A 27537-nucleotide genomic window follows, 5' to 3' on the forward strand; every position below is an offset into this window, starting at 1 on the left:
TCCTTGCTCAAAACTGCGTGTATGCCTTTAAGAACTTGAAACTGATCTAAACCACGATGTAAATTCTGGCCTGATACCCCCAAATGAACGAACCAAGACCCATGCAATGCGTGGTTAAGAACCCCCCTGCCCTGATGCCTATTAAACGCCGGTGTTAACGATATTGAAAGTAACCCGCATGACGCGTAACTGTTAGTATGAATTAAGGCAATTCGGCGCGATTAGGTATCTGCTGGATAAGCCTTAGGTCATTACCCGCTTGATACATGATGAAGATCCAATCTCTCGGTTGTAAGTTGCTCGCTGATATATCGGCCCTGTAATAGCTACGAGGAGGTATTTGTGGTGAGCGGTAGGATGTATTTAACTCCTCTTCAGGTTCCGATTGCATCTCGAGATCGACATACCGGGGAGGTATAATAGGAGGCAATGGTTTATTGAGGTTGACACGTTGATGACTGGCAGATAACGGCGCTAGGTGCCGTAGAAGAAAAGACGATGACGACGTTGACTGATCAATAAAGGTCGTAAAAGACGGTGAATGTGTCAGTGGTATTCTATCCCTGACCGTCATAGAACTACGTTGTCGTAAAGACTTTAATATCCCTGGGAGATAGGTTGCGAAAAATGGCTTCATAGCCGGAATAGAAGCACATATCTTGTTATCGTATTAGCGAGAGCTTAAATATATAGACGATACCGTTCACATACTATACCGAGATTCAACTCAACAATACTGGTAAGCCAGACATCCCTGCGATTCTTGATATCATCGGAATGAAAAGCCAAAATCCACGCATAGTAGCTCCTCACAATTCCCGCGGAACTTGCGAGAATACCGAGCCCGAATAGGAAGATAACTATACCGACTTGCCTGATAGGCAAGTTTAACCCAAGGGCCACCCAGATGGGTATGAGTACGACGACCCAGTCGGTGATGGTATTGATGATACTAGCTGCGAGCATGTGAGCAGCCCAATCGATACAATGTTGTGGCCGGACCGAATGATCCCAAAAGGCTGATAGAGGTCTAATAGGTTAGGTAGTTAGATATAAATATCAGGTTATTCTCTGCGTACTAGTAAACGTACATGCATTGGAGAAAGCTGACAAGGATGAAGACGAAGCAATTGACGCCAATAATCCCTATTAATACCAATACGGCAATAGTCACATTACGATCCCTCGCCGCAGTTGTGAGCCGGTAGAGCAGGATGAGTATTGATAACTTGGTTAAACTAGTGGCTAAGTCGAACAGGATTTGGTTGGCGAAACTAGTATGTTATTCAGCTTACACACATGTTACTAGATTGGAAACGGAAGAGGGCTTACACTATTTGTAGGCTATCGGTAGAGAGATTTGATTCCCCGTTCCTATTGTGATGGTTCCGCTGAAGCTTCTCCTCGGTGATAATGCCGATTAAAGTGAATGCGGTGGAAGGGAACTACCGAATATTAGTGAGTGCAATGGACTATAGTGTCATTAAAACTCCGACATACATATGCGAGTATAATGAAGATATCGTCAAGCCCGAATCCCCGAGTTAACCACTTACGGGTATATAAGCGAATGGTTAAAGTAATCGTGACCACACTGGCAAGTATGATGCCAACGGTCATTCCAAGGTGTCCTTTCGTCTCTGGTCCAGGATGGTTTGGTGTTGAACGGCTAGTGAGAACCGTGATGAGAGGTAGTCGCATCTTGTATTTGTACTCTTTGGTCCGGGCCACAGGATACCTCGAGAGATGTGTTCATAAAAAGCTTCCACGGTGACGTACACCACCCTCGTGGGGATAGGTAGCCTTGACCAACAAAGGTCCGAGCCGCCTTCAGTTGACCGACTTCAAGATGGAGATGCAGGGTTCTTATGATGTCCAACTTATCAATGCAGGGAATCCAAGCCTTACACGTTACATTATGTGGGTGAATATCGTCTGGGTCAATCCCCGGACTAAGAAGATGTTAGGACAGCATATATGATCCCGTTATTTCGAATGGTGTTGGGCATTCCACGACCTAGACATAAGAGAATACGTCCAATATGAACTTACTAAATGTAAATAAATAGTTGCTATCGTTAAGTTTTAATATTGCCACGTACCTACGGGTGAGATCCTCGATGGCGATAAGGGTCGTCGGAACATCCCAGACATTTCTTCCACTTGGAAACGGTCCGAGGCAGTTATGAGTATTCATACGTTTCCCGTATTGATCGATAGATGGCTTCTGCCCCCACCGCACGGGGGCCGAAAAATAGTATCTGGGGAGAAGAGATAGCGTAAAGAGCCTACATACGGGTAGATGGATGCAGGTCACTTATGGCTTGCATGCCGAGACCCATGTCAGCCAAAGGGGCGCTTATCAAGTATCAAGATCAGTAAACTGGCGATAGAACTTGGCAAGTCTGTGATTTAATAGTCGAAATTTTAACTCATGGGTGATATCAGTTTCACATACTTTCGTCCATGTGCTTGTAGATTAGATCGATATCAACTATACATCTCACGGAACCCGAGAATATGTTGAAAGGAGTGCGGAATTCGCACATAATAACAGATAGGGACGCCGTCGACAGAGAGCCGCGCGGATGCGTTTAGACTCGGCTCTCCCGTTTAGGTTGCGAGATGGTATCACACCTTTACTTACATAATCTTAACAGGATTGATCCGTTCGGGATCTCATACGATCCAACTGTGGACCAGAGCTGAGTGGCGTTTGGTAAGGCATTCGGAGCATGGAAAGCGATCGCCTCTATAGTCCCCGAAAGCGCGCATATCGTGTAGGAGGGATGTTGCACCGCAGGAAGGAGGGCTGCAGAATTTCACGTCACCATTATCCCACCCCCTTGGATCGATAACTGCTAACCAACAGATCTTCGGTTGGTAGAACACCTGTAAGTGATAGCTCAAACTTTCACCAGTTCGGTATTTTGTATCAGAGGCCTGTCGGATAATGGATTTTCGAGTCGTACAAGAAGTAACACGGACTTCTAATATCTGTACAGGATCGTATTGACAGATGTATGTCTAGACTGTCCTTGAGCAGTTGAGCCGTGGTAAAGTAAGAACTCCGAAAGCGGTTGGTCGAACTGGCTCTAATAGATGCGAGCTACAGCTAGGATATGAGGTCGGTCGCCAAGCCAGTCATAAGGCCAGCAGCCATAAGGCTTAGACGACGATTACGATAGACCCAGATCAAGCACTACCGTCGATCCGAAAACGCATTAAAACGAAATCGTACAGACCCCGTACCAACGTAAGACCAGCATTGTAATACCCAACAATACGCCGTAAATAAAGTTGGCGCATACATATTCATGTTTCATAGGAGGTAACAATGGCGTACTTATGGTTGTCTAAGCCCAAAGCCTTCTGCCTTCATGGCGTAGGGGTACGAATCCTAAAACTCGATTGGCCTTTCAAACAGCGCCTCTCGGCTACAGAATTCAGTACTGCGTGCGTAGGGCCTGAAGATAGAGTTGAATCCTTGGGCTGAAAATGTAGGGTTGCTGTTGTATTACCATATGTACGATATGTAGCAGGTGACTTGAGAAATCATTTCGCAAGCTCTTCCCGAGAATGAGGTTGAGAAGCGAATTGTTGTATAAAACATCAATGCAAGTTATGCACGAAATGCGATTACGTACCGATATGTGACTGGAGAGGCAGTCACATATCGGTACGTAGTGCTTCGGACTTAGCACTCTCCACTTTTATTCGATGGAGGTTAGCCCACAAAAGTTGGCAAAATCACAAAATTAAAATCCTCCCACTTCCGCAGTTTCGCAGCAGCGTCGTTTTTCCAATTTTCAAACACCAACTTACGCAATAATCCTCACCATTAGAGCCCCTCTATTGGAAGACTGTCATCATGTCTAAAATCACAGTCGGTATGTCAATTATAAATTATTCCAACGGATATAGAGATAATATACTGACATTTCTACCCCGCTACAGCCGGAGTGCGTACCAACGTCAGCGAACTGCTTGACTACTCTCTCAACACCAAGAAGCGGAACTTCCTCGAGACCGTCGAACTCCAGATCGGCCTCAAGAACTATGACCCTCAGCGTGACAAGCGTTTCTCTGGCACCATCAAGCTGCCTGCCATCCCTCGCCCTAACATGACCATCTGGTATTACATTCCCTGTCTATCGTCAAATCAACATTGGCTTACATGTGGGATATAGCATCTTGGGTGACCAGCACGATCTTGACCGTGCTAAGCACGGTGGTGTCGACGCTATGTCTGCTGATGACTTGAAGAAGCTCAACAAGAACAAGAAGCTTATCAAGAAGCTCGCTCGCAAGTACGATGCTTTCGTTGCTTCTGAGGCTTTGATCAAGCAGATTCCTCGTCTCTTGGGTCCTGGTCTGTCCAAGGGTAAGTGAAAATCTGTATATCATTCGATAGAGATAAAAGCTAACGATTCTATTTCAGCTGGTAAATTCCCTACCCCTGTCTCTCACGCCGATGATCTCACTGGCAAGATCAACGAAGTCAAGTCCACGATCAAGTTCCAGCTCAAGAAGGTTCTCTGCATGGGTGTCGCCGTCGGAAACGTTGGCATGACCCAGGATGAGCTAGTTGGCAACATCATGTTGGCTATCAACTACCTTGTTTCGTTGCTGAAGAAGGGCTGGCAGAACGTCGGTAGCTTGACCATCAAGGCTACCATGTCTCCCCCTAAGCGCCTTTACTAGACGCTGTTTCGGCATAATACGTCACTGGAGGACGTAGTACTGGTAGCGCTAGCACTTAGGATTGTAGTCACAGCGCTCAGATAGGGCAAATAAACTGAACCTCCCAGACTAGATTTCTGTTCCATGATTGTAATAAATTTCCCATGCATCTCGTGATCTCGTACGTAGTTCTGGGTTAAACTAAGTCACGATTGTGGGAAAGGTCTCATACGAGCCACTTCGCAGAAAAATTCTCGAAACACAGTCTAGTTCCCACGTCTGGATATCTACTTGCGCTTGATAAGCTGGCTATTTGCAAATTTTTACGGTGGCCTTCTTCCAGGCTATTTCTACAGCAATTCCTAGCCAACTACGATGATTTATTTTCAATTCAAATAGCCCAGAAGCCATTAATTGCGTAGAATCGGAAATCGAACAATAAAACTAAATATCTCGACAGGAAATGTAGGAAACACCCCACAGTCGCGAACCAGGAAGAGCTGGCGTCGGCGGCTGATTAGGAAGAGCGTTTTCAAATTGATAAAGGAGGCCGGGAACGGAAGGAAACCCATAGAGAATAAGATGATAACCCTCAGCAAGCCACCGTAGTGGAGCCTCCATCTGAATTAAATAAACATTTGACGATGTAGATTTAACCCATACTGATGATGAGGAAAGGAAAAGAAGAAAATTTTGAAAGGCGAGGCGCGCAGAGAAAATATTTAAAGGCCTTTTTCGAGGTGGGGCATACCGTCGGCGCCCACCCAACCACTGGATGGACCCACTAAGTTTGAAAAGATTGCACGTGATATGATACACTACTAAAGGGTTATGTACCTAAGTACCGTTTCGTTCCGCAGGCGCGAAGCTCAAGAGTGATAAAATTATTTTTTCGCAAAGCATGACCACAGCTTAACCGCTCCTAATATATCAGATGAGACTCCAATAGACAAGTATTAGTTTAAAGGCCTTTTATATTTATCAACATCTATATACAGCCCAGAAATTCGTTAAATAGCTAGCTCGCTGTACCTAGTCTCTAACTGCATGTGTCTATTGCCCTTCCGCTCTGCTGCAAGTTTAGATGGTCTATGTCTAGTTCTCCATTCTATCTATGAATCACTTCACATGCTGTATCAAGGACCCAGAGTCCAAATCAACACCTCATCTCCTATAACCAGACACCTCGTGTCTTATAAGAGGGCAACACCATCCCTTGTAACCGCTATGAGATCGTTTATATCTTGGGTACTGCGCCTAGGTAGCCGTTTAAGACCGCTTGGATCAGCTGGTTAGCAATAGCTGTCTGCGGAGGCAATCTTAAAGCTCCCTCCTTGTATCCAGCTGGGGCTGGGTCTCCCAGACCGCTAACTCCAGTCGCTATGCCTTCTCTTACTTCATCGAAGGAGAACCATCTGGCGTCGGTCAATTCTTCGTCGTGGCCAAGATGGATCGTCTCGCCGCCAGGAGTGGCCTGGCCGATCGCGCCGATCATTAAGTTGGCGGGATAAGGCCACGGCTGCGAACTATGAATCACAACGCGTCCTACCGTCACGCCGCTCTCCTCCCAAGTCTCACGACGGACCGCCTCCTCGATGGACTCTCCAGGCTCGAGGAACCCTGCGAGTGTGCTGAACCAAAACGGAGGAAACCGCTTGTTTCGACCAAGAAGGATTTTGGTGCCGTCAGCCGAAACTACAGCCATAATGACGGTAGGATCTGTCCGCGGGAAACAGAGGTTGCTTATACCATGCCGAGTGGGGCAGTCGGCTCTCTCCTTTGGTGCACCGCCTTCAGGAACGCCTGCTAGGTCTGTCGGCGGACAGGACCGTTTCCAGCCGGCATTGATAGACGTGGTTGGCTGACCACAGCCACCGCAGAACGGGTTCCGGCTATTCCAGTCAAGCAAAGCACGAGCTTCTGCGAATATCGCCGCTACTTCATTGTGAGCATATTATCTTTGTAGAATACAATTACGCTAGTACGCACCATCTGGGGCATTTAAAGTTAGAAGCCTCCTCCCATCGATGAAAGAGACACCGTTGGCCTTAACAATATCCACGATACTCTTAGCTTTGGCTTCGATGGTACCCTTAGGCGTGACATCGACAGCAAAGTACGGTTTGCCTTTGTAATCACGATACTGGAAGTCGGGCTTCTTTTCATCGATACCGAGGAAGAGGACGACAGGTTGTGTAATAGCCGAGTTGAAGTCTTTAAGCTGCTCCTGCTCAGACTCTTTGAAAGGCTCCTCTCCCGTCAACGGCACTACTACATCTCTAGCAACATAGGATAAGTTTGCGTGGTCTTTAGCAAGCGGCGACAAGTTATCTAGTAGTAAAAATGCCGCGCTAGGATGAGCGAAGGCAGCGCGCAAAAAGCCATAATCGGTCCTGAGAAATGAGATTCGGTTCAATGGGCTACCGCTAAAGTAGTTGGCGACCTCGCGGCCGAATTTCCTCGACAACATTGAGTCGTCTTCAGCAAGGACCGGGAGATCCGGAGTCGGGTGCCCCATTACGCTTTGATGTTTCTTATTGTTTTCAGGTTGGAGGCTTGCTGATGTGGGGTTGGTTGGGCTCTTTAACGAAGCCCGCTGGATATATAGGTAGTAATTATAGGTATTGACAAAAAATAAATACGAGGAAGACTCTAACCTTTTAAGTAACAACCAAATAATAACGGGTCGGCCCGGATTTTGGGGAGTTAGTAACTATTAAATATTACACGTTATTTTCTATGCGGGATGTGTATCTGTTGATTGGTAATACAGAGTTATTCTTTCTGATATGTACCATAAAAGACTCCCGATTACATAGTATAGTGGGGTTATTTCACGATGGCGATAGCTCAATAGGTAGCTGTTGGTCTGATTCGCCGATACCGATGGCCGGCGTTTTGCGGGAAAAGTATGTTACCCCTTTCTGCCATTGGCTCCGAGTTCTCAGCTACATACAAGGTACCTAGAGGTCGGTAAGTACATACCTCCTAAGCTGCAGGAACACGTAGGTACCGATGTTGCAAGTAAAGTGGTTTTCAAAAGCCTAAAGTAATTATATCGTCAGCTTATATATTTCCTAATTGTTTGTTGATGAAGAGATGAATCCTTTGAGTTCTGAGGTATTAAGCAAATATAAATCCACGCTAAGAATTATAGTACGTGAAGACTATCGGGCGGGTTCCAATCTCGAGGATCTTGAAATCTTGTTTACGGGGAAGTTCTTGTTTGAGATCCGGGACAACATTAGGTGTGTAACGGTTAGCCCTATCGGCGTTGAAATTCAAAAGGGTTCAGCATCCTCGCAGGGTGCATGCATGTGGGGTAAGGCTTGTGCGTCATCAGGGCAGCAGCTAACTTTTAGAAACAGAAACTTTTCTTGTTCCGGGGGCCGCCCGCCGCTATGGCGCAACATCCCATTTCCGTCAATCTTGAAAATTCCTTTCGCGAACAACTTCTTTCTGGCCGTAACTTGTAGTTGTATTCATAATTGGATATTGGATATCATACTTTACTCTCTAAGCTTACACGTGCTAACCTACCTAGTGTATTATCTTCACTGACACCTTTTCTATGTGCCATTGGAGCTTTGGTTACCCCTGACGTCGGTCTTATTACACAGCTATTATCCCCTGAACTTGCGCTACTGATGGCTCCTCCTACGGAGCCTCTAAACCTCGATGTCGAAGCGATATCAGGTATCTGCGGGTGAGCAGAGCATTTCATATTAAATTATATAAACTAACTTTTCTCTCCTCGCTAACGTCTCGTGGTTTTTTCGTAGCTCCATCTCGATTGCGGCATGGGTCGTAGTTTTCTCACCCCAGATCATAGAAAATTTCCGACGAGGTTCCGCCGATGGATTGTCCGTTCCCTTTATCATCCTCTGGCTGCTTGGCGATGTCTTCAATATACTCGGTGCCATACTTCAAGGTGTACTGCCGACTATGCTCATCCTAGCATTTTACTACACGATAGCCGATTTCGTTCTTTTGGCGCAATGCTTCTACTACAAGGGTTTTACATGGAAGGACGAAATCCCGTCATCCCCGCCGAAACCGCCAAACGTCGTAGTTGTCGGTGAGCCTACTGAGATAACAGGATTGTTAAATGGCCACTTTCATGAGAGGGAAAGAAGAGGCAGTGATTGGTCTCATCTGAATCCGACTGTGCCAATGGTGTCGGAGGCTCCGATCACGCCCCCGCGTACGCCAACGAGACTACAGTCAATAATGTGGAATTTGGTGGCTGTTCTTATGGTCTGCGTAGCGGGCGTGGTTGGATGGTTGTTGAGCAGACAGTATTCAAACGGTCAGCACGATTCACCCGCGGACGAGAGTCTTCCTTCATTCGATCTTTGGGGTCAGATCTTCGGTTGGCTATGCGCTCTTCTCTACCTTGGGTCGAGGCTCCCCCAATTGCTGCTTAATTGGCGTCGCAAATCAACCGAAGGTGTAAGCATCTTATTCTTCCTCTTTGCTTGCCTGGGAAATTTGACCTATGTCCTTTCGATCTTCGCCTACGAGCCTCACTGTGCCAAATCACAATGCCAGCCTGGCGAGGCAGAGCGGATATATGGGAGATACATACTTGTCAACTCCAGTTGGTTAGCTGGTAGCTTAGGGACATTGCTCTTAGACCTGGGCATATTCGCTCAGTTTTTCATCTATAGTAAGGATGAGTTAGCGGACGAAGAAGAGGCAATCGAAGATGAAGAAACCATTGCTGATGAACAGCAACTCGATGGCCGGCCGCTCCTACAGCGGACTGGTTCTGGTCTTCCATATATTCCATAAACTGGAGCAATAACAGCACGCCATACTAATAATTGCATTCACCGGCTTACGAAATGGACTTGGTACTGGAACGGAAAAGGCGGAAAAGGGTAATGGAGTTCGGGATAACATTTATTCTCCCTTGATCTAAAAGAAAACTTATAAGTGTGTAGCTAGGCTACTAACAAGACGTTGCATTCTTAATACCAAATAGGGATACTTAGGACGGTGTACTATATTATTCTTTGAGATACAGTTAGGATATGCAGCAATGCTTCAAGGAATATGGAACCAAAAGCTACTTTTCTATTACTCAATCCTTTATTTCAAACAATTATATATTCTTCTCGCTCCTTTCATGAGGCCATGTGCAATAGTTACCTCTACCGTCTTGTTATATTACCTAGGCTCTGCCATCGAATCTATTCCGCAGTACCTTCGAATAGATGACTATAGCATAGTCCTCCTTATGGAACACTACTCTATACTTCTAAAGACGGCGAGATGCAATCATACTTATCTTATCGATGATAGTACTGCTCGGCGCCTTCACTGGAGGTCATGCTTGAGTATCCTATGGAACCGTTCGCTTTCAACGTTACCAGACCGTTAGTTGAGTATCTACCTAGGTATGCTTGGTAAAATAAATAAATAAATAAAAACCTAACGTATTATTTGGCTACCTCATCGCTAACCTAGTAGAGAGATAGGAGGGATCAAGGATCACACAGGTCAATATTGTTAGATCCACCAGGGTAAGTAGATAGCATATAACAAAGACAGCAATAAGCTTAATTCGCTGATACGATGCACAGATTGATACTATTGAAGCAAATACTCTCGGACATTATCATTGGCTCGTCAAAAATCTGTACTAAGTCAAACGTTGCCGGAGTTTCGTATCTCGTAGACTACGGAGAAACCTTGCACGCACGCCCGTTTCACGACCTCTCACCATATGTGAGTCTACTGTCTACTACCTATTTCAATGCTCCTGTCGTGATATACCAAACAGTCGTCCAAGTCACCCATGGCTGTAACCACGATGCGTTTGTTGTATCGCCGTTGTTCAACGAAGGCGATGCGTTGGACATGAGTCAAAGAGATAGGAGATGGGATAGATCAATTAGGAGGGGGGTTTAGGGGGAATTTACTAGGTTCAGCCGCTTATCGACTCAAGTTAACAAGTGTCAAATGTCGACGGCGCCAAGTGGGTTTCGCTGATCTGATCGACAATCCAGAACTGCCAGAACTGCCAAAGTACTACCTAAGCTGACTCGGCTCGAGATTGCGACGCGCCGCCGTTTTCGGCATGCCCTTCAAAAGTCCGTTTAGTATTTTTTTTGTCATGTATTTTATCCCTATTTCCTATTTCCCTATTTTTTTATTTCGCCTCTTCCTCTTCCGAAAAATCTTCAAGGAGCCGTCGATATCACGCCACATACCTTGATGTGGAATTCTAGCCCAGCGATGGACTTAAGACCTAAGTCGATCATTGTCAATCTCTAATTTTTGAAACGTCCAGCACATCTGTACTTGGACGGCCCAGAACTTAAAGGGGGTCGCAGTTTAGTAGAACTAGCAGACTACAACTACCGGCCCTGGTCTAAGTGGCATCCGCCGATATTGCAGCCGACGTAACCAAGCATCGGATATGAGAATAATACTAGGTACATCCCCAGACATACCTAACCTTACGAGCCTCCTATCCAGTGGAAACGTGCGTGAGTAGGTCGCCTTGTTACTTCTCATTACCTTGTAGTTACACTATTATACGCTGCTGGATTTATTGGCTTGCATGAGCTTAGCATCGTAATACAACAGCTCGTCGGGGATTCGTCAGAGATGATCTGATTGATAAAGGAATAGAAGAAAAATACATAGTAATAAAAAGGATTGTACCGTTAAATGGGATGGGTACCATGTAGGTTAGGCATGTAGGCACCCTTGTTCCCGACAGCACGGAAGTCCCGCTATCGTTCAAGATTGAAAACAAAGTCTGGGGACGGGGACGGGGTCCACGCCCTGCGCTACCTTAGGTATGTACTGCGCTGCGCTACTGGAAGCGCAGATGTTGTGCTGGGACCACAACTTGAGCTGTATCACTATCGACATCATCTTCTGGAGTTGACGACGAATTGAAAATGGTTTAGAGAAATAGTTGTTTAACGCTCACTCCCACTTGTGGTGCCATGGCATTGCTTCGTTCATATGTGTTCCGTCTAGATGCAGACATTAACTTACATGGCCGTAGGTGATTGGTTTGCTATGCCGTCTTATACACTACAGATATACAGATGCGCTAACGGGGTCAAAGATATTCCCACGGTTCGATTCGCAAGCCTCACGACGGATCGGCAGCGAGAGGAAAAAGGAAGTAAGTACCTCTTTATAACATGTATGTGAAGAATTATACGGGCATACGGATTATATACCTGGTTAGGTAGGCTTGGACATGTTACTCTGCTTTTAACTGAGAACCCGGATTCCCGTATTTTGACTGACACGGCAGAACCTGCGATGTACATACATACCTACCTAGTACCATGTGGTAGCTTCGAAGTTGAGGCTTAGGCAGGCTGCCGGTGGGACTGACTCGCAAGCGAACGGTGTTGAGATAATGCATAGACGAGATCACCCGACCCCCTTTCGCTGACGAATGAAGATCTGTGGGGGGTTGAAAACAACAGCTGGCACGGACTTCCTGCGAGTAATACATAATACCTACTTCTTCCTTCGAGTCATCGCTTATTACTTTATTACTGTACCGCGTTCTACATGTCGAAATTTCTACGTAATAAGTCTCCGAACCAGGCCCTTTTTTCTTTTTTTCTTGTTGCGTGCTTGGACCACCCCGGACTTCATGCATCAATATTTTCTTTGCACGGACAAGTTACGGAGCGTACTTTTGTATATCTACACATCTACCACCGGATCTGTGTTACCGGGGCTTCGGTATACCGTATCGCACCGTATCACAATCTAGAGTCTAGAAGTCTAGATATCTTTTCAACTACACTATCAACTAATATTTAACTAATATGGCTTGTTTTGCGCTAGTCATCCAATTTTGCGGTCTAGGACTGTTTGCTCTAGAAATTCTAAACCCCCTTTTTTTCAATAATGGAAACTAGTGTAAAGACTTGGAGAGGCAGAGAGGACCCTGGCGATCCCGGATCTGCCTGTCCGCCTGTCTGCCTTTTAGTTGGCACACTATCCCCGCCGGTGATCGCTCCGCCGGTCTCCACCAGGGGTCCAAATCCCCCAACGAGAGACGGCCGCGGTCTGCAGGCTGATAGTCAGGTATTCAGGGAGCCAGGTAGTTTCTAGTGCCGCTAAATTCTAGTACCTACTGTTCATGGGTACATATACATACCGCGCCCGTTACGGCTTCGTGCGAGTGCGGTGAGCCGTCCTGCGTTTCCTCGGCAAGCCGGATCTGAATCCCTGCTCAGCTACCTCTCAAGACCCCTTGTCGAGCCTCGCCTTGCCATTGCAAACCCGGCCAGCCTCCCAGGGATCCCTTGGCTGCTTGGTCCCTGTATGTGCTTTATATACGTACCTTATAATGTACAGTATCTACAACAGTATCTACATACCTAGTGTAATACTAGTCGTATCTACCCAAGTCATCGGCGGATGCTTCCCCACGTCTCTCAGGAGAATTGCGCCAGATGCGCCTTGTCCCTCTGGTACCATCTGGTACCATCTGGTACAGGGGAGTATTACCCAATCATGGTAAACAGGCGATTCCGGCGGCTGGGTCTTGCCCTTTTCGAGCCTCTCTTGTGTAGGTAACAGTCTGCCTCATTGTCGGTGAGTGGTTCTGCGTGATTCATTCTTCTGCATGCCCTCCTCCCGTTCATGCTTACGCCCCATCGTTGCTCTCCAGGTGGCAACTGCTTGACTGTACGAGTTACGAGTCACAGACTCCATTGTCAGCTGTCCACTGTAAACTAGAAAGTCCTTGTGCTTTCTAATCCTTCTTTTCTTCGAACATCTTCCTGGCGTTGGGCGTTTTAAAAATCTTATTGTCCATATCCAAACTCCCGGTTTACTGTGGTCGTTGTAAGTCTAAAGCGCATAACCGATTCAAGCACGCGTCCGGTCCTAGTTGATTGACCATTGGATACTCTATACTCTATATTTCCTATTGCATACCAAGATCCGTCATTTTCACCAAGGCTTATGAAGCTATAATACACCTGAGGTTGACTGGATATATTTGGTGGGATAACCCAAAATTCACCGGACTTCATCATGTCTCGGCTGCCAGACCAGCGAGACCTCACCAGATTCGGATATAGTTCCTCGAGCGAATCCGACGAAGCCCCGCGTAAAGCGAACACGACCAGTTCAAATAATCAAAATCAGAAGAAGAAAAAGAAGCGCAAGCCCCCGCCTCAGCAGAGCATCAATAAGATATGGAGACGATTCACTACGAAGCAGTTTACCAAGGCGCTCGCGGTTCTACCCTTCGACCCCGTGCCACTCCCAAGCACCCCGGAGCGCCCGAACGAACTTCTAATAACAGGGTATGAGCGTGCGAGAGAAGAATGCTCGCGCAAAGTAAAGAAGATCATTGCAGAATGCAAGCGTGTCAACACCCGTTATAGAGATCCAGGATTTGACCTAGTACGTTCCAGTTCTGTCGTTCTTCTAAGACAAGGAAATCAAAACTGACAATTATATGCGCTATTAGGATTGGGACCTTAAGTGGCTCAAGGGCAATTGTCTGAATTACTTAGGATCGCGCAAATTTGACATATCGAACTCTAGACTTGGTACTAATACCTCTGTCCCCAAAGCTGTTAAGCGAGTGCACGAGATCTTCGAGAAACCGACATTTATGAAGAATATAAGTGCCGGGGATGTGAAGCAAGGCTCACTCGGTGACTGTTGGCTCATTGCGAGTTTGAGCGCATTGGCCAACGTTGAGGACGGAATTAAGCGCATGTGCGTTGAATACGATACTCGTAAGTTATAAACATGGCGCATCACATTATCAAATTCTCTACTATTTTGCTGACACGAAATAACAGGGATCGGAATCTATGGCTTCGTGTTCTACCGAGACGGCGAATGGATTTACTCTATCGTCGACGATAAGCTGTACCTTACTTCGCCATGCTGGGATTCGCCAAGTATGCAGCGCGAGATGCTCCAGCAGATTGACCGTGAAGAGCCCGAGAAAGTATACCGTAAGACCTACCAGACCGGGTCCAAGGCTTTGTTCTTCGGCCAGTGTAAAGACCAGCATGAAACCTGGGTTGCATTAGTTGAGAAGGCATATGCCAAAGCTCATGGTGATTATGGTTCGTTATCTGGCGGTTGGATCGGCGAGGGGTTGGAAGACCTTTCTGGCGGCGTCACCACTGAGCTTCTAGCATCCGATATCCTTGATGTCGATGCCTTCTGGGAGGATGAACTTTGCAAAGTGAATCAGGAGTTCCTCTTTGGTTGTTCTACCGGCCTACTCGATGGTGGTTATGGCGATCGCAACGGGATCCGCGAGGGACACGCCTACGTTGTGATGGATGCTAGAACACTCAAAAATGGTCAGCGTCTAGTAAAGCTCCGGTAAGTCTTTTTGAACCTGTAACATATTTGACAAGCCTAACTAAAGAACCAGCAACCCCTGGGGCAAGACCCGTAAAGGTATTTGGGAGGGACCGTGGTCAGACGGCTCTAAAGAATGGAACAATGATGTCAAGGATGAGCTGGGCCACCAATTTGGAAACGACTCCGTCTTTTGGATCACCTATGAAGATATGCTCGAGAAATATCAACACTTTGATAGGACTCGTCTTTTCCGAGATCCCGACTGGAGGTGCTGCCAGCGATGGATTGGTGTTGAAGTACCGTGGAAGGCCCAGTGGAACGAAAAATTCCATATCAAGCTGACGAAAGAATCTCCCTTGGTACTAGTGCTCCAGCAGCTTGACGACAGATACTACAAGGGATTACACGGACAGTATAGCTTTAGAATGCACTTCCGAGTGCATGAACAGGGGCGCCCGGACAGTGAGGATTACATCGTCAGGTCCCATGGTAACTATCTTATGGAACGCTCCGTCTCGATCGAAATACCATGCATGGAAGCCGGTAACTATTCGGTATTTATTAGTGTTGTGGCAGAGCGCGATACCGATATATCCTCTATCGAAGACGTTGTCAAGCGTGAATGCCGCAAGCGCGTGGAAAACGAGAAGCTAGCCCAAGTAGGCTATGCGTACGACTTAGCCCATAGCAAAGGCGTGGCGCATCTTGAGCAGGTCGCGAAGCTCCGTAAGAAGTCGGACCAGAAGAAGGCGAGTTCCTCGCGTATGCATGAACGTCGCAAGATGTGGGAAAAGCGACATCTAAACCGCGACATCACGAAGAAGCAGACGAAGAAGAATCAAGAGAAGCGCGATAAGTGGCGCGCAGCAGAGGACGAGAAGAGAAAAGCCAAGGCAGAGGCTGAAAAGGCCAAAGCTGAAGCCGAAGCTGCTGAAAAGAAAAAGCAGGAAGAGGCAGAGGCCGCCGAGAAGAAGAAGAAAGAGGAAGCCGAGGAAGCCGAGCGCAAGAAGAAGGAAGAAGAGAAGCCTAAAGATGTAGCTGTCCAGACAGACGACACTAAACAGAGCGAAGATAAGAGCAGCCAGACCGAGGAGGCGGTAGATACCAAAAAGGAGGATGCTGGTTCCGACTCTGCAGACAAGCCGAAGGAAGAGTCAGATGATACTCCAAAAGAAGCCGCAGCGGACGGCCAAAAAGACGACTCAAAGGACAAGGACGAGACCGACGGCACTAAGAAGGATGAGGATAAGTCCGCCAAGGAGGCACCTGCGGAGGAAAAGTCTACTGAGGAAAAAGCTGCTGAAACGAAAGTCGCCGAAGAGAAAGCTGCTCAAGAGAAGGCCAATTCTGCTGGCAACGCCACCCCTGCTAAGACCAGTGGACAAAAACAACAACCCCCTCCATCCCCTCAAGCCTACTCATCAGAATGCGATTCATCCGACAGTCCGGTCGAAGACTGGGAACTACTCTACTCATCGGACGACATGTCCAAGAAGCCACGGATGGCTACGGCACCACCTGCGACCACTAACAATGACAATGCCGTAGAGAGCGACGGCGAGTCAGGCATGCCGGACCCATGGAACGCGATCTGCATCGTCGGGTTCCGGGTGTACTCGAAAGACGAGGACTTGGACCTGCGCGTCGTGCTCGAGGGCGGCGACATGGCCGAGAACGGCATGGGCGAGAAGGGCCCCGCGGACATCGACAACGCGCAGATGAACGCCGGCGGCGAGCGCGCGAAGCAGAACAAGGATGTTACGGACGAAGTCGAAATCGTCGACGGCGAACTCGTTCACAAGAAGAAGATTGTGCCGGATAATGACGACGAGCAGCAGAAGAAGAAGGGCGATCAAGATGAGGAGGGGAGGAAAGACGATCAAGAGGTGAAAGATTATAACGAGGCTAAAAAGGAGGAGGATGAGAAACATGAGGATGAAGAAGGCGAAGCAGACGTAGATGCTCACAAGTCAGACGATAAAGACGACTGTGCCAAATCAGACACCTCCGAGTCGTCCGTCGACTCGACGCCCATTCCGACACCCGATTCCGACTCGGGAGACTGCAGTCCGCAGTACTCGGCAGCCGAAAAGACAGCCGGCGACTCATCATCAGTAGCCAAGCCCTCGACTTAAAGAGGGATATTATCTTCCATTCCATTCCATCCATCATACGTTTCCCAACGGAACGAAATTCCCCCAGCATTGCGTATTTCTTTTCAACAATTAATTACCTACCTACCTATTTTATCGCGTTCGGAGCATGGATACCTTTTCTTTTTTTTGCGCTCTTTTCTCTCTCGTATTCGCGGGCATTGATAGATGATTTTACGATTTCCGGCTATATAAGTCGCTACGAATAGGACGGGCCTGGTTGGTTGGCTGGTTGGTTGGTTGGTTTTACGAATCGGATAGGGTTGTTGGGGATGGATGGCCTGGCTATTATGCATCGGTGTGGTGGTTGGCGGTGGTGGTGGTGGCGGCGGGCGGCTGGAAGGGATAGATGAAGTTATAGAGTCACGAAATTGTCACCTACTTAGGTAGGTAGTCTCTCTGAATATCTCTTTCCACTCCATAGGATCGACGACACGACTCAAATAAAAATGAAAATTCCAACATCATGTCACATTGGCAGAGTTTTACTAGTATTATATGACTTGTTCGATAAAGGCCATCCCTACCTAGGTAGCTTAGGTAGGTACCTAGGCATTATTATCGACGTATACGCTTCCTCTAAGCTACCCAATATGGGTGTTATCTCTATAGGCTCTAACAGCGTCACGCGGCATAGTTTCAGCTGCACAACTCACAGTCGTTCAACGGTAATGAATACCTCCCACTAATCTATATCCCAGCGAATCAACCCTCCACATCGTGGAATGCACCATCAGCATCATCCGACGGTAAACTCTGCGCTTCGCTAGCAATGCGACGCCTCCTCTCGACCCTACGCCTCCAGGGCCTGTAGGCAAGGACGGAACCGAGCCCGACGACGAGGAATAGTCCGCAAATAGAGCCGCCGATGATATCGAAGTGGTCGCCGATCTCGCCGAGACCATCCCAGAAGGAGCCCTCGGGTTCGGCAACATTCTGCACAAGCGACAGGATCTGGATGACGCCGATAAACGCCGAGACGACGACCGTGATGCCCGTCAGTACGATCGAGTAGTACAGGATGGCGACTGTATCACGCGCGAATGCCTTGGACGAGTATAACGCCATCATGAGGGCTCCGTCCGTCGTGTCTAACATGCACATTCCCGCTAAAAGTTCCGGCGGATGTTAGTGAATGTGAATTTAACCCAATCATTCTCCCTCTTGATTTTCTTGGGGAAAGTGTAAGAGGGAGAGCATACCTGTGAACAAGAGCGGGAATATGAGAATAACCCAAAGACTTGTCCCCTGCGCCCCTTGAATGCTTGCGATACCCAAGATAGCAATCTCAGAGCTTGTGTCGAACCCGAGTCCAAACAAGACGCCGAGAGGATACATCTAGCCATATCAGATCAGTGAACTGTTTCCAAATGGATATATATTAGGGTGCTTGAGTTACAAATGCATGATAGGATTTGTTGCGCTTAAGGAGCCAACGGCGGAAAAGGGGTCAATAAATCACGGGCTATATCTGAACCCAATGAAGAAAAGGAGCATACTTTCCACGGCCGGTCGACAATGCGAAATAGTTTCCGAAACACAGTAGCAAGGAACCCAGCGCCCTCGAGCTGCAAGTTAGTCGCAGCCTGATCCTCGTCTGCTCCGTCTTCCTCCGAGCGATGCGGGTCCGCCTCGCGGAGGACGGCACGGAGACGGCACACAAGGCGATACAAGACCCAACCGTTTCCAAGACACAGCAGGATGAGGAACGCAGCGCTGACGCTAGTGCCTATGATCCCACCGACGTACTGGAAATTGTCGAACCGGTCGCGTAGGGCGCCGCTAGTAGCCGCCACAACGATACAGGTAATAATGACGATGGTAGAGTGGCCCAGACTGAAGAACGTGCCTACGGTCACGGGCCGCTGTCCCGACGCGATCAGTCGCCGGGTCATCAGGTCGATGGCGCTGATGTGGTCGGCGTCGAGCGCGTGTCGTAGGCCTAGCGTGTATGATAGGACTGCTGGGCTGATCATGGTTGGGTAGTAGTGCAGTACTACGCCGACCGCCGCCCAGACGATCATGTTGGCGAATATCAGCGTCCCGATGATTTGTACCACGGGTAGTGGGAGAGCCTTCAGCCGGCCCGGGAGCGGAAGGGCGCATTGTGAAGATAGTCGTGGCATCTCTACTCTCTACCTAGGTAGACAGGGTCGTTGTCTATTAGAGATTTCAGTTGTAGAGACTAACCTAGAAACTCCCTGTCCCAACTATATCTCGATATCAAGTTTTCGACTCCTCGTGGTATCGCAGAGCAGGAGTATAATACCAAGGCAAAAGCAACAAAATAATTATTACAAGCTCGCCCCCGCACCCGCCGACAGACGGGATATGAATAATAGACGTGTCGCATAATGTGCCCCGCGTACGGTATAAGATAGACGCTTGATCCAGGGTGCCGGTGCTAGCCCTAACCATCCCGGGCATTGTATATTGTATTGTATATTGTATTGTACTATAATATGCAACCTTCTCCTCCGGCGCTGGCCGAGGCTGATAAGATAAAAGTTTAAATTGATTACTATCATCTTTTATTATTATTACTCAATAGCTGCACTTATATTATCACTTCATCCTTTTTTTCATCCTTTTTTTTTCTTTCGCTACTAGATTACTTGGCATTCTCACTCCAAGTCATTAACGCTACGACGGTTTAAGGAATAATTGGTTAACAAGGCTTAGTCTTTAGTATTCGGGACATATCAAAGGAGAGATATCATTCATATTTCAATGAAATAGTGATATTTCTTATAATAATCCTAGTTTAACTCTATGATGTATAATTCGCATCTTGCTCATATTAAAGGCTTCATGTGATAGAAGCATTGTTCACGATGAGGCTGATATGCTTCTTATCTACTGCAGGATATATTCAGGCTCATAGTAGGCAAATAAGATTGACTAACCATCTAAGCGTTTATATAAAGAGGTCCCCTAGTATAGATCAGATGGCTTTCCTTCTTTTTCTTCAACCTCTAATCTATAATCGATGATCATCAGGTACACACTTAAACCTTTCAAAGATATACATAAGACCAATATCCAGTAGGAGAGAGACGCTGGACGGGTTGTTGCAGCCCTACATAAAACGGTACCTAAACACGGGTCATATTCATAGAAGGTATTTACCCACGCGAAGTTGTACTTGTGCGAAGAGGGAAGTGGTGCATAAAGTAGAACCCGACTTGATCCCTCTTTAGTAATCTCTTCTTGGACTTACCAAGCTTATGAGGTAGCTTCTACTTATATTACCTAACGTCTGCTTATACATATCCTGCCTATATTAGTCCCGCATACAGCTCCCATACTCTTCAACGCCCTTGGAAATCTAGCTGATCCTACCCACGCTTCCTATTGGGCCAAGTGGTCCCAATGTGAGATCCCATGGTTTCTAGAGATCTGCAATATGAAACACATATGAACGTCTGCGTAACAGTCGGTTTCTCGGCATCTCTCTTCAAAATGCTATAGAAGACCTAGGTATGGTATATTCTTCTTAGTTGCCCATCAGACTCAACACGACGAAGAGACAATCTACCACAAGGGTTGGCACTCATCGATCCGAGTATTTTCATAAAATTCCCAATTATACCATCGAGTTCAAGATCGCACGCCTAATACTACCCTCGCCTCATCTTACTCTTAGCGCCTTACAAGGTTCAAAAGGGCAGAGGGGATCGGGCACGTATACTCATCTGACTGGGTTAGCGGTATACTGTTACGTTAGCAGTAGAAAATTAACTTTTATTATCCTTTATCCTGTCATCGATGGGCACCTTTGAAGGTGGACTAGAGACGATATGCTATAGATAAAACGCAACCCAGGGTACTTCGCTACTTCGCGTGGCCAATCTTACGCCTACCAAGCCATAAGCACCTACTAGCACCACTATCACCATTGTATGTATACAAATGTGGCGTGCGCGTTTGAATCACCAAGTAGTATTCAGATCGAACAGTGCAATATGCTTAGGATACAGGAAATCTCGAAAAAGTGCACCTTTTCAGTCGTAACTCGAATCTTTGCATATCTGTCCTACGTAGGTTCCCTCTTAGACATGGAAAAAGAAGTTATATACAGCTTGAGCGTTTTGATAGTTGAGGCAGACTGCTCCAACTCGATCTAGTTCGTTATCATGATATCATTCCGGTATTTAAGGATGAATGCCCCATGTAAATTCGAATAGCGCCGTCCACGAAAACCCCCCATGTTATGATGATGATATAGTGAGAGGAGATAATTTGTAATCGTCTTGTATGCCGACGTTGTCTCTTCAGGACCATAGCTAGTCCTTGAATCTAGCTGGTGGGCGTGGTAGTACCTAAGTAGGTAGGTAATTGCGTGTTTATGATCATATGAGCTCGAGCCGCGTGTAGAACTGGGTTGTCGTGTCGTTCCATTAGCACTCTCGTAGTGCTTCTAGATTTATGCTAAAAATATCCCGAATTCGAGAATTGGGCGTGGGTGTTGGGATATTCCGCGAAATAATTGGTTCTCCTCGAGCCTTCACTGCTTCACTACGTGGTGTAGCATTTGGAAAGCACAGCCATGCCTTCTAATGATATCCGAAATCTTTTTCTTAGCCAGCCCAACCGATGAACACGCCGTGTTAATGTTCTGGCTCGTAGCCGTCTCCTCCAAATTTATCCTTCTGCTAGATAATGCGTCGATAGCTGCTAATGACCCCATTCGTATAGTACTGGACGTGGGCGAGTTCCTTATATCTTAACTAGTAGGTACCGTGCTAGTATAACGTGACCGACTTGATATTTTCTGGTTGGGAAGGAGAAAGGTCCGAACGAAGTCGTCGAGACTCGATGTATTTTCACAGTCTTGATAGTGCGTAGCAGGACGAGTACTCAGCTCATGCTCGGAAAATATCTAACGAGTTAGTAGCCCTGTTAGTATAATAAGGGGTGAAGGCTCGTGGGATAGTTACTAGAAGTTTGGTGTTAAAGATACCACACCCCAAGAGCTGGTAAATTGCCATCTTAGGCCAGCTCAATACCCGTGAGCCATACAGAAGCTTCAAGCATGAATAATCATCTGAAATGCAGATCTTATAACACTTCTCATAATTTGTTCGAATAGCCACGGTTCTGGTTAGTTTTACCGATGGCTATACCTTTATCTTTGTGGGATACCTTCATGAGTCATCACTACTTATAACTTCGTCTTCCTCGGCTTTTAGCAACACGAAATGTTTTGGGATGCTAGGTTCATGTGTTAGCCCAACTAGCTATCCTCACCATTTTGGCTATACTACACGAACAACTTCAACAGAGGCCGGGCGCTCGTCGGTCTGGGGTAATTAAGGAGGGCGACGTAGACCCTTTACTTCCTTCGGCTGAAGCGACGTCTCATCCTACGAGGGTACATCCTGTTGGGATAACGTCCCTAGGAGCTGTTGACGGTTCCTAACCCTTCGTATTAGAGGGTTTTATGCTTTTGGGGGTAATTCGTTGCTCATGCCACAGGTACCGAGCTCTTGCTTACCTGAGCTCGCCAGTTGTGAACTCCCGAAATATCGCCAACTCATGAAAGGCGCTCGCTAGGGTCTGTACTTGTGCCTCCCTCGGATTCGTCATCGCTAGCTCAAGGTCGACCATGAAGCTTGCTCGAACTGTAAATTGGGAATCATATCGTTGTCCTATTTTTCTCATGTCATTTAGGACAGTATTTGCCTCGGGGGCAGATAAAAACCCGTTGCGCAAGGCCATGCTTAAGAGCCCAAGCATAGTCACCTCAGCTACCTGGAAAGAGCCGTCTACTCCGAAATCAGTATTCCATCCAGAAACAAGAGGCGTTCGTCATTTCTGAGAAATACACTCCATAAATATGAATTAGTGTGATACATGCGTGTTCACAAATGCATAATCAAGTAATGTGAAGGAGTGGGCATAAGGAGACAGCATCACATACTGAGGAGAAGTTAGTATTTGAATGAACGATTGAAGACACAAGCTCCATGAAGGAAATCAGATCCCCGAGGTGTAAGAGAGCCTGCGTTACGTACCACATATTCTCGTAGCCCGTCATGCAAAGCATGAAGTAGAACCAACACTCCGGGTTTCGCAGCTTACCAGAACGCATGGTTTCGCAGAGCATCGCGTTGGATAAATATAGGAGAGCGATATGCCACAACGTTGACGAGCACGCATTGTTGAAATTAATGCAATAAATGAGAGCAAGTCGCTTCAGCTGATTTACCGAGGATTCGTGTATGTCTTTTATAGCAGCCGGAGTTGTGAGGTGCTTCATCTTTAATTCCTTGTTGGCAGACTGCTGTAGGAATGGCCAAAACAATTCCATCACGGTACAATGGTAGTAAAGACTACGCCGAATATATGTTAGAATGATGAGGTGGGCTGAAGCGAGCAATCAAGAAGCCGAAATAAATCATGTCTGGCCTAGAATGACCATATTCGGCAAAGGGACCTTACTGTAACATCAAGTTGGAATGACGGTTGCGTCTCCCCCGCGACAGTCCAAGGGGAAGCGATGCTGCCCATTCGAACATCCTTCGATATATCTGTTCGGCGAATTCAACCGTCGCTCGGGCAGCAGGAACGGTATTGCTTGTCCCAAAATAGGCCCAGATGATATCGTGAACGATCAAGTTGAGCTTACACATCGCTTTGAAGGCCTCGCTAACTTGGGTCGACACAAGAGTCCGTTGGTGTGGATACGTATTATAATTTGTGTGTCCATGGGCCTCGGAGTACTGCCCCGGCATGGGAAGCAGGGGTGGTGTCTCGATCTCTGCTCGATGTAGATGCAAGGAACGTACGCTAGGATATGTGGCCATGAGTACTTGCTAGAAAAGATATATCGGAAGCAGATTGTAGATCTGGGCGGTAAGGCCAACTCACCAAGCGCACGAGAATATACCCCACGAGGTGTGACTTGCAGCTCTGAGCCAATCTTGGTGATGATCCAACCAGGTTAGGGCCGATGCGTTCTCGGAACCCACCCCAAAGACTGCCGCGCTCGGGGTTAGCATAGCCAATGATTTGCTTCGTCTAGTGCATAAGACCACAGGGACATGGGTATCTTAGTGACGTCGCCGCCGCCGCACCGAACACGTTCCGGAAGTTGACTTACGGCCCATACGTTTCCCCATTTGGATACCTTCATCAAGGCATTGGTTCGCAAAATCATCACGGCCTCGAGAGGCTGATGTACTATTCAGAAATTGAGCAGCTGCCGCCGCAGTCAGCGTGTTAGTGAACTTTTCCACTTGCCATAACCTCTCAGCTTCTGACTCGAAAGCAACGCTATAGGCCGCTGCCTCTGGCTGTAAACTCGAATACGATTGCTAGGTCGCGTCAGCAACCGATCGTAATCATAGCTCACCGTACTTCTTGGACGGCCCCGTATCTAGACCAAGACTTACACAGGTCCACCCCAGTAGGGCATTCATGAGTAGGGTAGAGCAGAAATGAGTCTTCCCCTGTATACAATCATTTAAGAACAAATCGGCATCAAATAGGGGGCACCATGGATGATCAATCTCCAAGTACAACGAGATCAAGTTTGCAGCTAGCTCGTTCGTAATAGGTACGGTAGTCCAGTTCTGGAAGTTCACACTCTTCAGTCGGTCGTCAACAATCGTGTGCATCGATTGCAACGGTTCAAAGTTTCCTATTTCACGGTCACTCGCGTCTAATACAGTTGGCGTCACCCCACTTCTAATGCCGCTCTCACTCGGGCCAGCAGGGACGATTGAGGATGATGGTGTGTCTCCTTGTCCGGCGCTGCGAACGCACGTTAGCATCGTGGTGGCGAGGTTATAGGGTCCATGAGGTATGGTATCCACAAACCCAACCATAAGGGAAGCATACAAGCTAGGCGCTCTCGGCGGTTCAAGAATAACAGGGCGCAATAGATCGGCTAGGTTAATAAATGCAATCTCAACCGGAATCAGCATCGGGTAGGCGGTTGGACATCGCATCATGAGTTCGTATTCGGGCGTCTGTTGGGTCTCGGGTATGAGGCCTGCCATTAGCTGCCGATTGGATAGCTTCACAGGCAAGGGAGGATCGTCCTCGAGGTCTTTCTTTACAGATGCTAAAATATCGGAAGTGTCGCTCGCTCCCTCGGCTAGATTCCTGGTAGACTTTAGTCGTCTTAAAATGTCTAGAGACACGGCGTCAGGGGCTGATTCAAGCAAATCGAATATCTCTAGCATGTCTTCCGTGGATCTCCTGAGGGATTCGACCTCCCGCTTCAGAGCCATGAAAGGGGTCTCGTCGCTGCTGGCGGTGACGAAGTTGCATTCCACGCCAGCCTTGCTGCAGGCTGTGCAGGCAGGTCTTTTTCCATCACACTAACGGGCATGGGTCAACAATTCGAAGAAATCGACACGACAGCCTTGGGAGAGCAGAAGGCAGAAGGCAGAAGGCAGAAAGTGTGGTACTTACACGTATCTTCTTGAGACGGCAGTTGTTGCAGGCAGCCTTGGAAACTGTACGTTTCTTGACGGGCGGACCGGTCTCCTTCTGGAAAGCAGATTCCGATGCCTTGGCCTGAGAGCCGGGAGGCATGGGCGCCGGAAGTAGGCGTTTGTAATTTTCGGACATTGGATTCCTACAAGTCTTTTTCGACTTACAGACTCCATAACAAACTTCATGTCTACCTCACGTCGAAATCGGACATTTTGGCCCGGATGTTCTGCGACGTTAAGAATTGGATCTATTGAGAGAGGAGTCCTGGAAGCCTCCCTCGACATCGGAAACGATAGATCGAGTGTAGCCAATCATACCTGTGGGATGGTTCGGGCCTCACTCCGTGAAGCTTGGGGATCTAATCTCTCTCAAACCCGTTGCGCCTTGCGTGGTCCGGCCTCGATTAAGCGTAATTGATAACTTGAGAAAGCAAGTTAGGTAGGTATGAACTATCCTAAGGAATTGTAGCCAGTGTCAACATCCGTCAGTCATCTGGCGGAGGCTTTAGATTGGAACGCAGCGTAGTCCCGGATATACCACGTAACACGCAGCGCATCATTGGTGATGCAAAAGGATATGCAAATTGTATCGAGTACCTATCGACGTTCCTAAGCTAAAAGTGCCTAAGCCTACCTTAGTTAGGTACTCAGCCCGGACAGAAAGGTACAAGTACAGGTTTTTTTTTTTGCTTGTAGGCAGTCAAAGAACAATAAAAAGAGAGCATGTGTGAGTGATCCCAGAGAGGGAAACTTAGATCGGGGTCCCATTTTCTCATGTCGAACAGTAGCTAACTAAACTACTATTGGTTAGACCTACACTGCCAAGAGTCGCACAAGCTCTCCCAATGGCCAGGTTGACTAGACTTGCAGGGAAATCGAACCAATCACGAAAGTCTGGAGCGCGCTCCGAACCAATCAAATATCTTTCTCAGCAATTATTATCCCATTTTGGGATGTGTGGCATGTACCATAGACTTCATGGGACTTTATGGGACTTGAATCTTTTTAGAAGCGATTCATTCATCTTAACTATACCATAAGTCTACTTGACGCTCCTTCATACCTATATATATATGTATGCAACCATCTAACAGTAATATATAGTCAGTAGATTCGTCATTAGCAACAACTTATGTAACTCTCGTTTATAGTAGGAGGTATACCTACAACAGCAAAAAAGAAATGCGTCCCTTGCCAAACTTCGCTTAGAAGTGACCTTACCCAGGCAGCTATTTGTTTTTCTTGTTGGCGTTTGTTTCGAAAGTGAAGTGGCATGATTGTGCTTGTTTGTTACATACCTAGGTATGTATCAGTTACTCTGGATATTAATTTTAGGTACTCTTCCCCGTTCTAAGCATTAAGCCTCTGCCGAGACTTGATCTCTGTTTAGGGTTGAGCGCATACCAACCCAGGTAGAGACACGATTTTGATTTCTTGCCTGTAGAAATAACATGAGGTAGCTCTGCGGTACCTATAAGCAAAGCCGCGTCTTCCTTCGTACGGTTTGATATTGTCGAGTGGATGACCTCGTTGATGGCTTCGTTGGTGTTTGGGGACAAGTTTAAAATTAAAAACTCTGGTTCGAGGTGTCATCAACTTTTAAGGTGTTATGCTCAGCGCTACCTAATCCAAATACCTACCTCATAGGTAAGTAGGTTGTAAACGACCTATGAGGTACCTAGGTTGCATGTAATCTCAACAACTCATTATAATACAAGTATGCATATATTAATATTTCGCATAAATGCATATAGACGGTGGCGAAAGCTTATGAAGACTTTGTCGCATGACGCCCGACGAGATTCTAAAATCAAGAGATCGAGTTTGACCATGCGCAACGCAAAAGTATATATACGTAATAGTTAATAATATTTTATGTATATAGTAACATGTATATATTTGCCATATGTTTGTCACGA

At 47.0% G+C, this 27537-nt stretch overlaps 8 protein-coding genes across 8 annotated transcripts; 3 read left to right on the plus strand and 5 right to left on the minus strand.

Moving 5' to 3' along the window:
• Window positions 1-32: 32 nt before the first annotated feature.
• Window positions 33-1843, minus strand: F4817DRAFT_183682 (uncharacterized protein). The gene is made up of 5 exons (XM_049298384.1): window positions 1501-1843; window positions 1333-1445; window positions 1092-1274; window positions 712-1030; window positions 33-658 (listed from the first exon to the last, which is right to left on the minus strand). The coding sequence occupies exons 1-5, from the start codon at window positions 1699-1701 to the stop codon at window positions 203-205; spliced, it is 1272 nt and encodes a 423-aa protein (XP_049157090.1). The 5' UTR covers window positions 1702-1843; the 3' UTR covers window positions 33-202.
• A 2022-nt stretch (window positions 1844-3865) lies between these two features.
• On the plus strand, window positions 3866-4815 carry F4817DRAFT_343774 (ribosomal protein L1p/L10e family protein). Its single transcript, XM_049304064.1, has 4 exons — window positions 3866-3890; window positions 3958-4135; window positions 4191-4384; window positions 4442-4815. Exons 1-4 carry the CDS (start codon window positions 3872-3874, stop codon window positions 4702-4704), a joined length of 654 nt encoding a protein of 217 aa, XP_049157091.1. The 5' UTR covers window positions 3866-3871; the 3' UTR covers window positions 4705-4815.
• Window positions 4816-4826: 11 nt separating this feature from the next.
• Window positions 4827-5421, minus strand: F4817DRAFT_343775 (uncharacterized protein). The gene has a single exon (XM_049304065.1). It carries the CDS (start codon window positions 5302-5304, stop codon window positions 5128-5130), a length of 177 nt encoding a protein of 58 aa, XP_049157092.1. The 5' UTR covers window positions 5305-5421; the 3' UTR covers window positions 4827-5127.
• A 499-nt stretch (window positions 5422-5920) lies between these two features.
• Window positions 5921-7201, minus strand: F4817DRAFT_317857 (NUDIX hydrolase domain-like protein; the record flags this gene model as incomplete). The annotated part of the gene is made up of 2 exons (XM_049300854.1): window positions 5921-6618; window positions 6673-7201. The coding sequence occupies 2 exons, from the start codon at window positions 7199-7201 to the stop codon at window positions 5921-5923; spliced, it is 1227 nt and encodes a 408-aa protein (XP_049157093.1).
• Window positions 7202-7668: 467 nt separating this feature from the next.
• Window positions 7669-9602, plus strand: F4817DRAFT_183713 (PQ-loop-domain-containing protein). Its single transcript, XM_049298385.1, has 3 exons — window positions 7669-7931; window positions 8052-8389; window positions 8466-9602. The coding sequence occupies exons 2-3, from the start codon at window positions 8331-8333 to the stop codon at window positions 9475-9477; spliced, it is 1071 nt and encodes a 356-aa protein (XP_049157094.1). The 5' UTR covers window positions 7669-7931; window positions 8052-8330; the 3' UTR covers window positions 9478-9602.
• Window positions 9603-13495: 3893 nt separating this feature from the next.
• F4817DRAFT_183752 (cysteine proteinase) lies at window positions 13496-17387 on the plus strand. The gene is made up of 4 exons (XM_049298386.1): window positions 13496-14091; window positions 14159-14432; window positions 14499-15036; window positions 15089-17387. The coding sequence occupies exons 1-4, from the start codon at window positions 13717-13719 to the stop codon at window positions 17151-17153; spliced, it is 3252 nt and encodes a 1083-aa protein (XP_049157095.1). The 5' UTR covers window positions 13496-13716; the 3' UTR covers window positions 17154-17387.
• A 214-nt stretch (window positions 17388-17601) lies between these two features.
• F4817DRAFT_343787 (NicO-domain-containing protein) lies at window positions 17602-19647 on the minus strand. The gene is made up of 3 exons (XM_049304066.1): window positions 18671-19647; window positions 18374-18509; window positions 17602-18280 (listed from the first exon to the last, which is right to left on the minus strand). The coding sequence occupies exons 1-3, from the start codon at window positions 19295-19297 to the stop codon at window positions 17877-17879; spliced, it is 1167 nt and encodes a 388-aa protein (XP_049157096.1). The 5' UTR covers window positions 19298-19647; the 3' UTR covers window positions 17602-17876.
• A 3017-nt stretch (window positions 19648-22664) lies between these two features.
• F4817DRAFT_360071 (uncharacterized protein) lies at window positions 22665-25754 on the minus strand (the record flags this gene model as incomplete). The annotated part of the gene is made up of 8 exons (XM_049306234.1): window positions 22665-22925; window positions 23185-23506; window positions 23616-23963; window positions 24045-24153; window positions 24277-24490; window positions 24569-24929; window positions 25017-25501; window positions 25596-25754. The coding sequence occupies 8 exons, from the start codon at window positions 25752-25754 to the stop codon at window positions 22665-22667; spliced, it is 2259 nt and encodes a 752-aa protein (XP_049157097.1).
• Window positions 25755-27537: the final 1783 nt, after the last annotated feature.

Source organism: Daldinia loculata, assembly GCF_022478755.1.
Source record: "Daldinia loculata strain CBS 113971 unplaced genomic scaffold F4817scaffold_40, whole genome shotgun sequence".
Taxonomy (NCBI): Eukaryota; Fungi; Ascomycota; class Sordariomycetes; order Xylariales; family Hypoxylaceae; genus Daldinia; species Daldinia loculata.

Excerpts from the sequence above, each read along its gene's own strand:
- F4817DRAFT_183682 (XM_049298384.1), bottom strand. The coding sequence starts at position 1,701 with ATGCGACTACCTCTCATCACGGTTCTCACTAGCCGTTCAACACCAAAC. Across the intron at positions 1,275-1,332 it reads ACCGATAGCCTACAAATAGT|TTTCGCCAACCAAATCCTGT; the intron begins GTAAGCCCTCTT and ends ATAACATACTAG. Across the intron at positions 1,031-1,091 it reads GTCAGCTTTCTCCAATGCAT|ACCTCTATCAGCCTTTTGGG; the intron begins GTACGTTTACTA and ends CTAACCTATTAG.
- F4817DRAFT_343774 (XM_049304064.1), top strand. Across the intron at positions 4,136-4,190 it reads CGCCCTAACATGACCATCTG|CATCTTGGGTGACCAGCACG; the intron begins GTATTACATTCC and ends TGTGGGATATAG. Across the intron at positions 4,385-4,441 it reads GGGTCCTGGTCTGTCCAAGG|CTGGTAAATTCCCTACCCCT; the intron begins GTAAGTGAAAAT and ends ATTCTATTTCAG.
- F4817DRAFT_343775 (XM_049304065.1), bottom strand. The coding sequence starts at position 5,304 with ATGGAGGCTCCACTACGGTGGCTTGCTGAGGGTTATCATCTTATTCTC.
- F4817DRAFT_183713 (XM_049298385.1), top strand. The coding sequence starts at position 8,331 with ATGGCTCCTCCTACGGAGCCTCTAAACCTCGATGTCGAAGCGATATCA. Across the intron at positions 8,390-8,465 it reads GCGATATCAGGTATCTGCGG|CTCCATCTCGATTGCGGCAT; the intron begins GTGAGCAGAGCA and ends GTTTTTTCGTAG.
- F4817DRAFT_183752 (XM_049298386.1), top strand. The coding sequence starts at position 13,717 with ATGTCTCGGCTGCCAGACCAGCGAGACCTCACCAGATTCGGATATAGT. Across the intron at positions 14,433-14,498 it reads GTGCGTTGAATACGATACTC|GGATCGGAATCTATGGCTTC; the intron begins GTAAGTTATAAA and ends ACGAAATAACAG. Across the intron at positions 15,037-15,088 it reads CAGCGTCTAGTAAAGCTCCG|CAACCCCTGGGGCAAGACCC; the intron begins GTAAGTCTTTTT and ends CTAAAGAACCAG.
- F4817DRAFT_343787 (XM_049304066.1), bottom strand. The coding sequence starts at position 19,297 with ATGCCACGACTATCTTCACAATGCGCCCTTCCGCTCCCGGGCCGGCTG. Across the intron at positions 18,510-18,670 it reads TTGTCGACCGGCCGTGGAAA|ATGTATCCTCTCGGCGTCTT; the intron begins GTATGCTCCTTT and ends TGATATGGCTAG. Across the intron at positions 18,281-18,373 it reads ATTCCCGCTCTTGTTCACAG|CGGGAATGTGCATGTTAGAC; the intron begins GTATGCTCTCCC and ends CGGAACTTTTAG.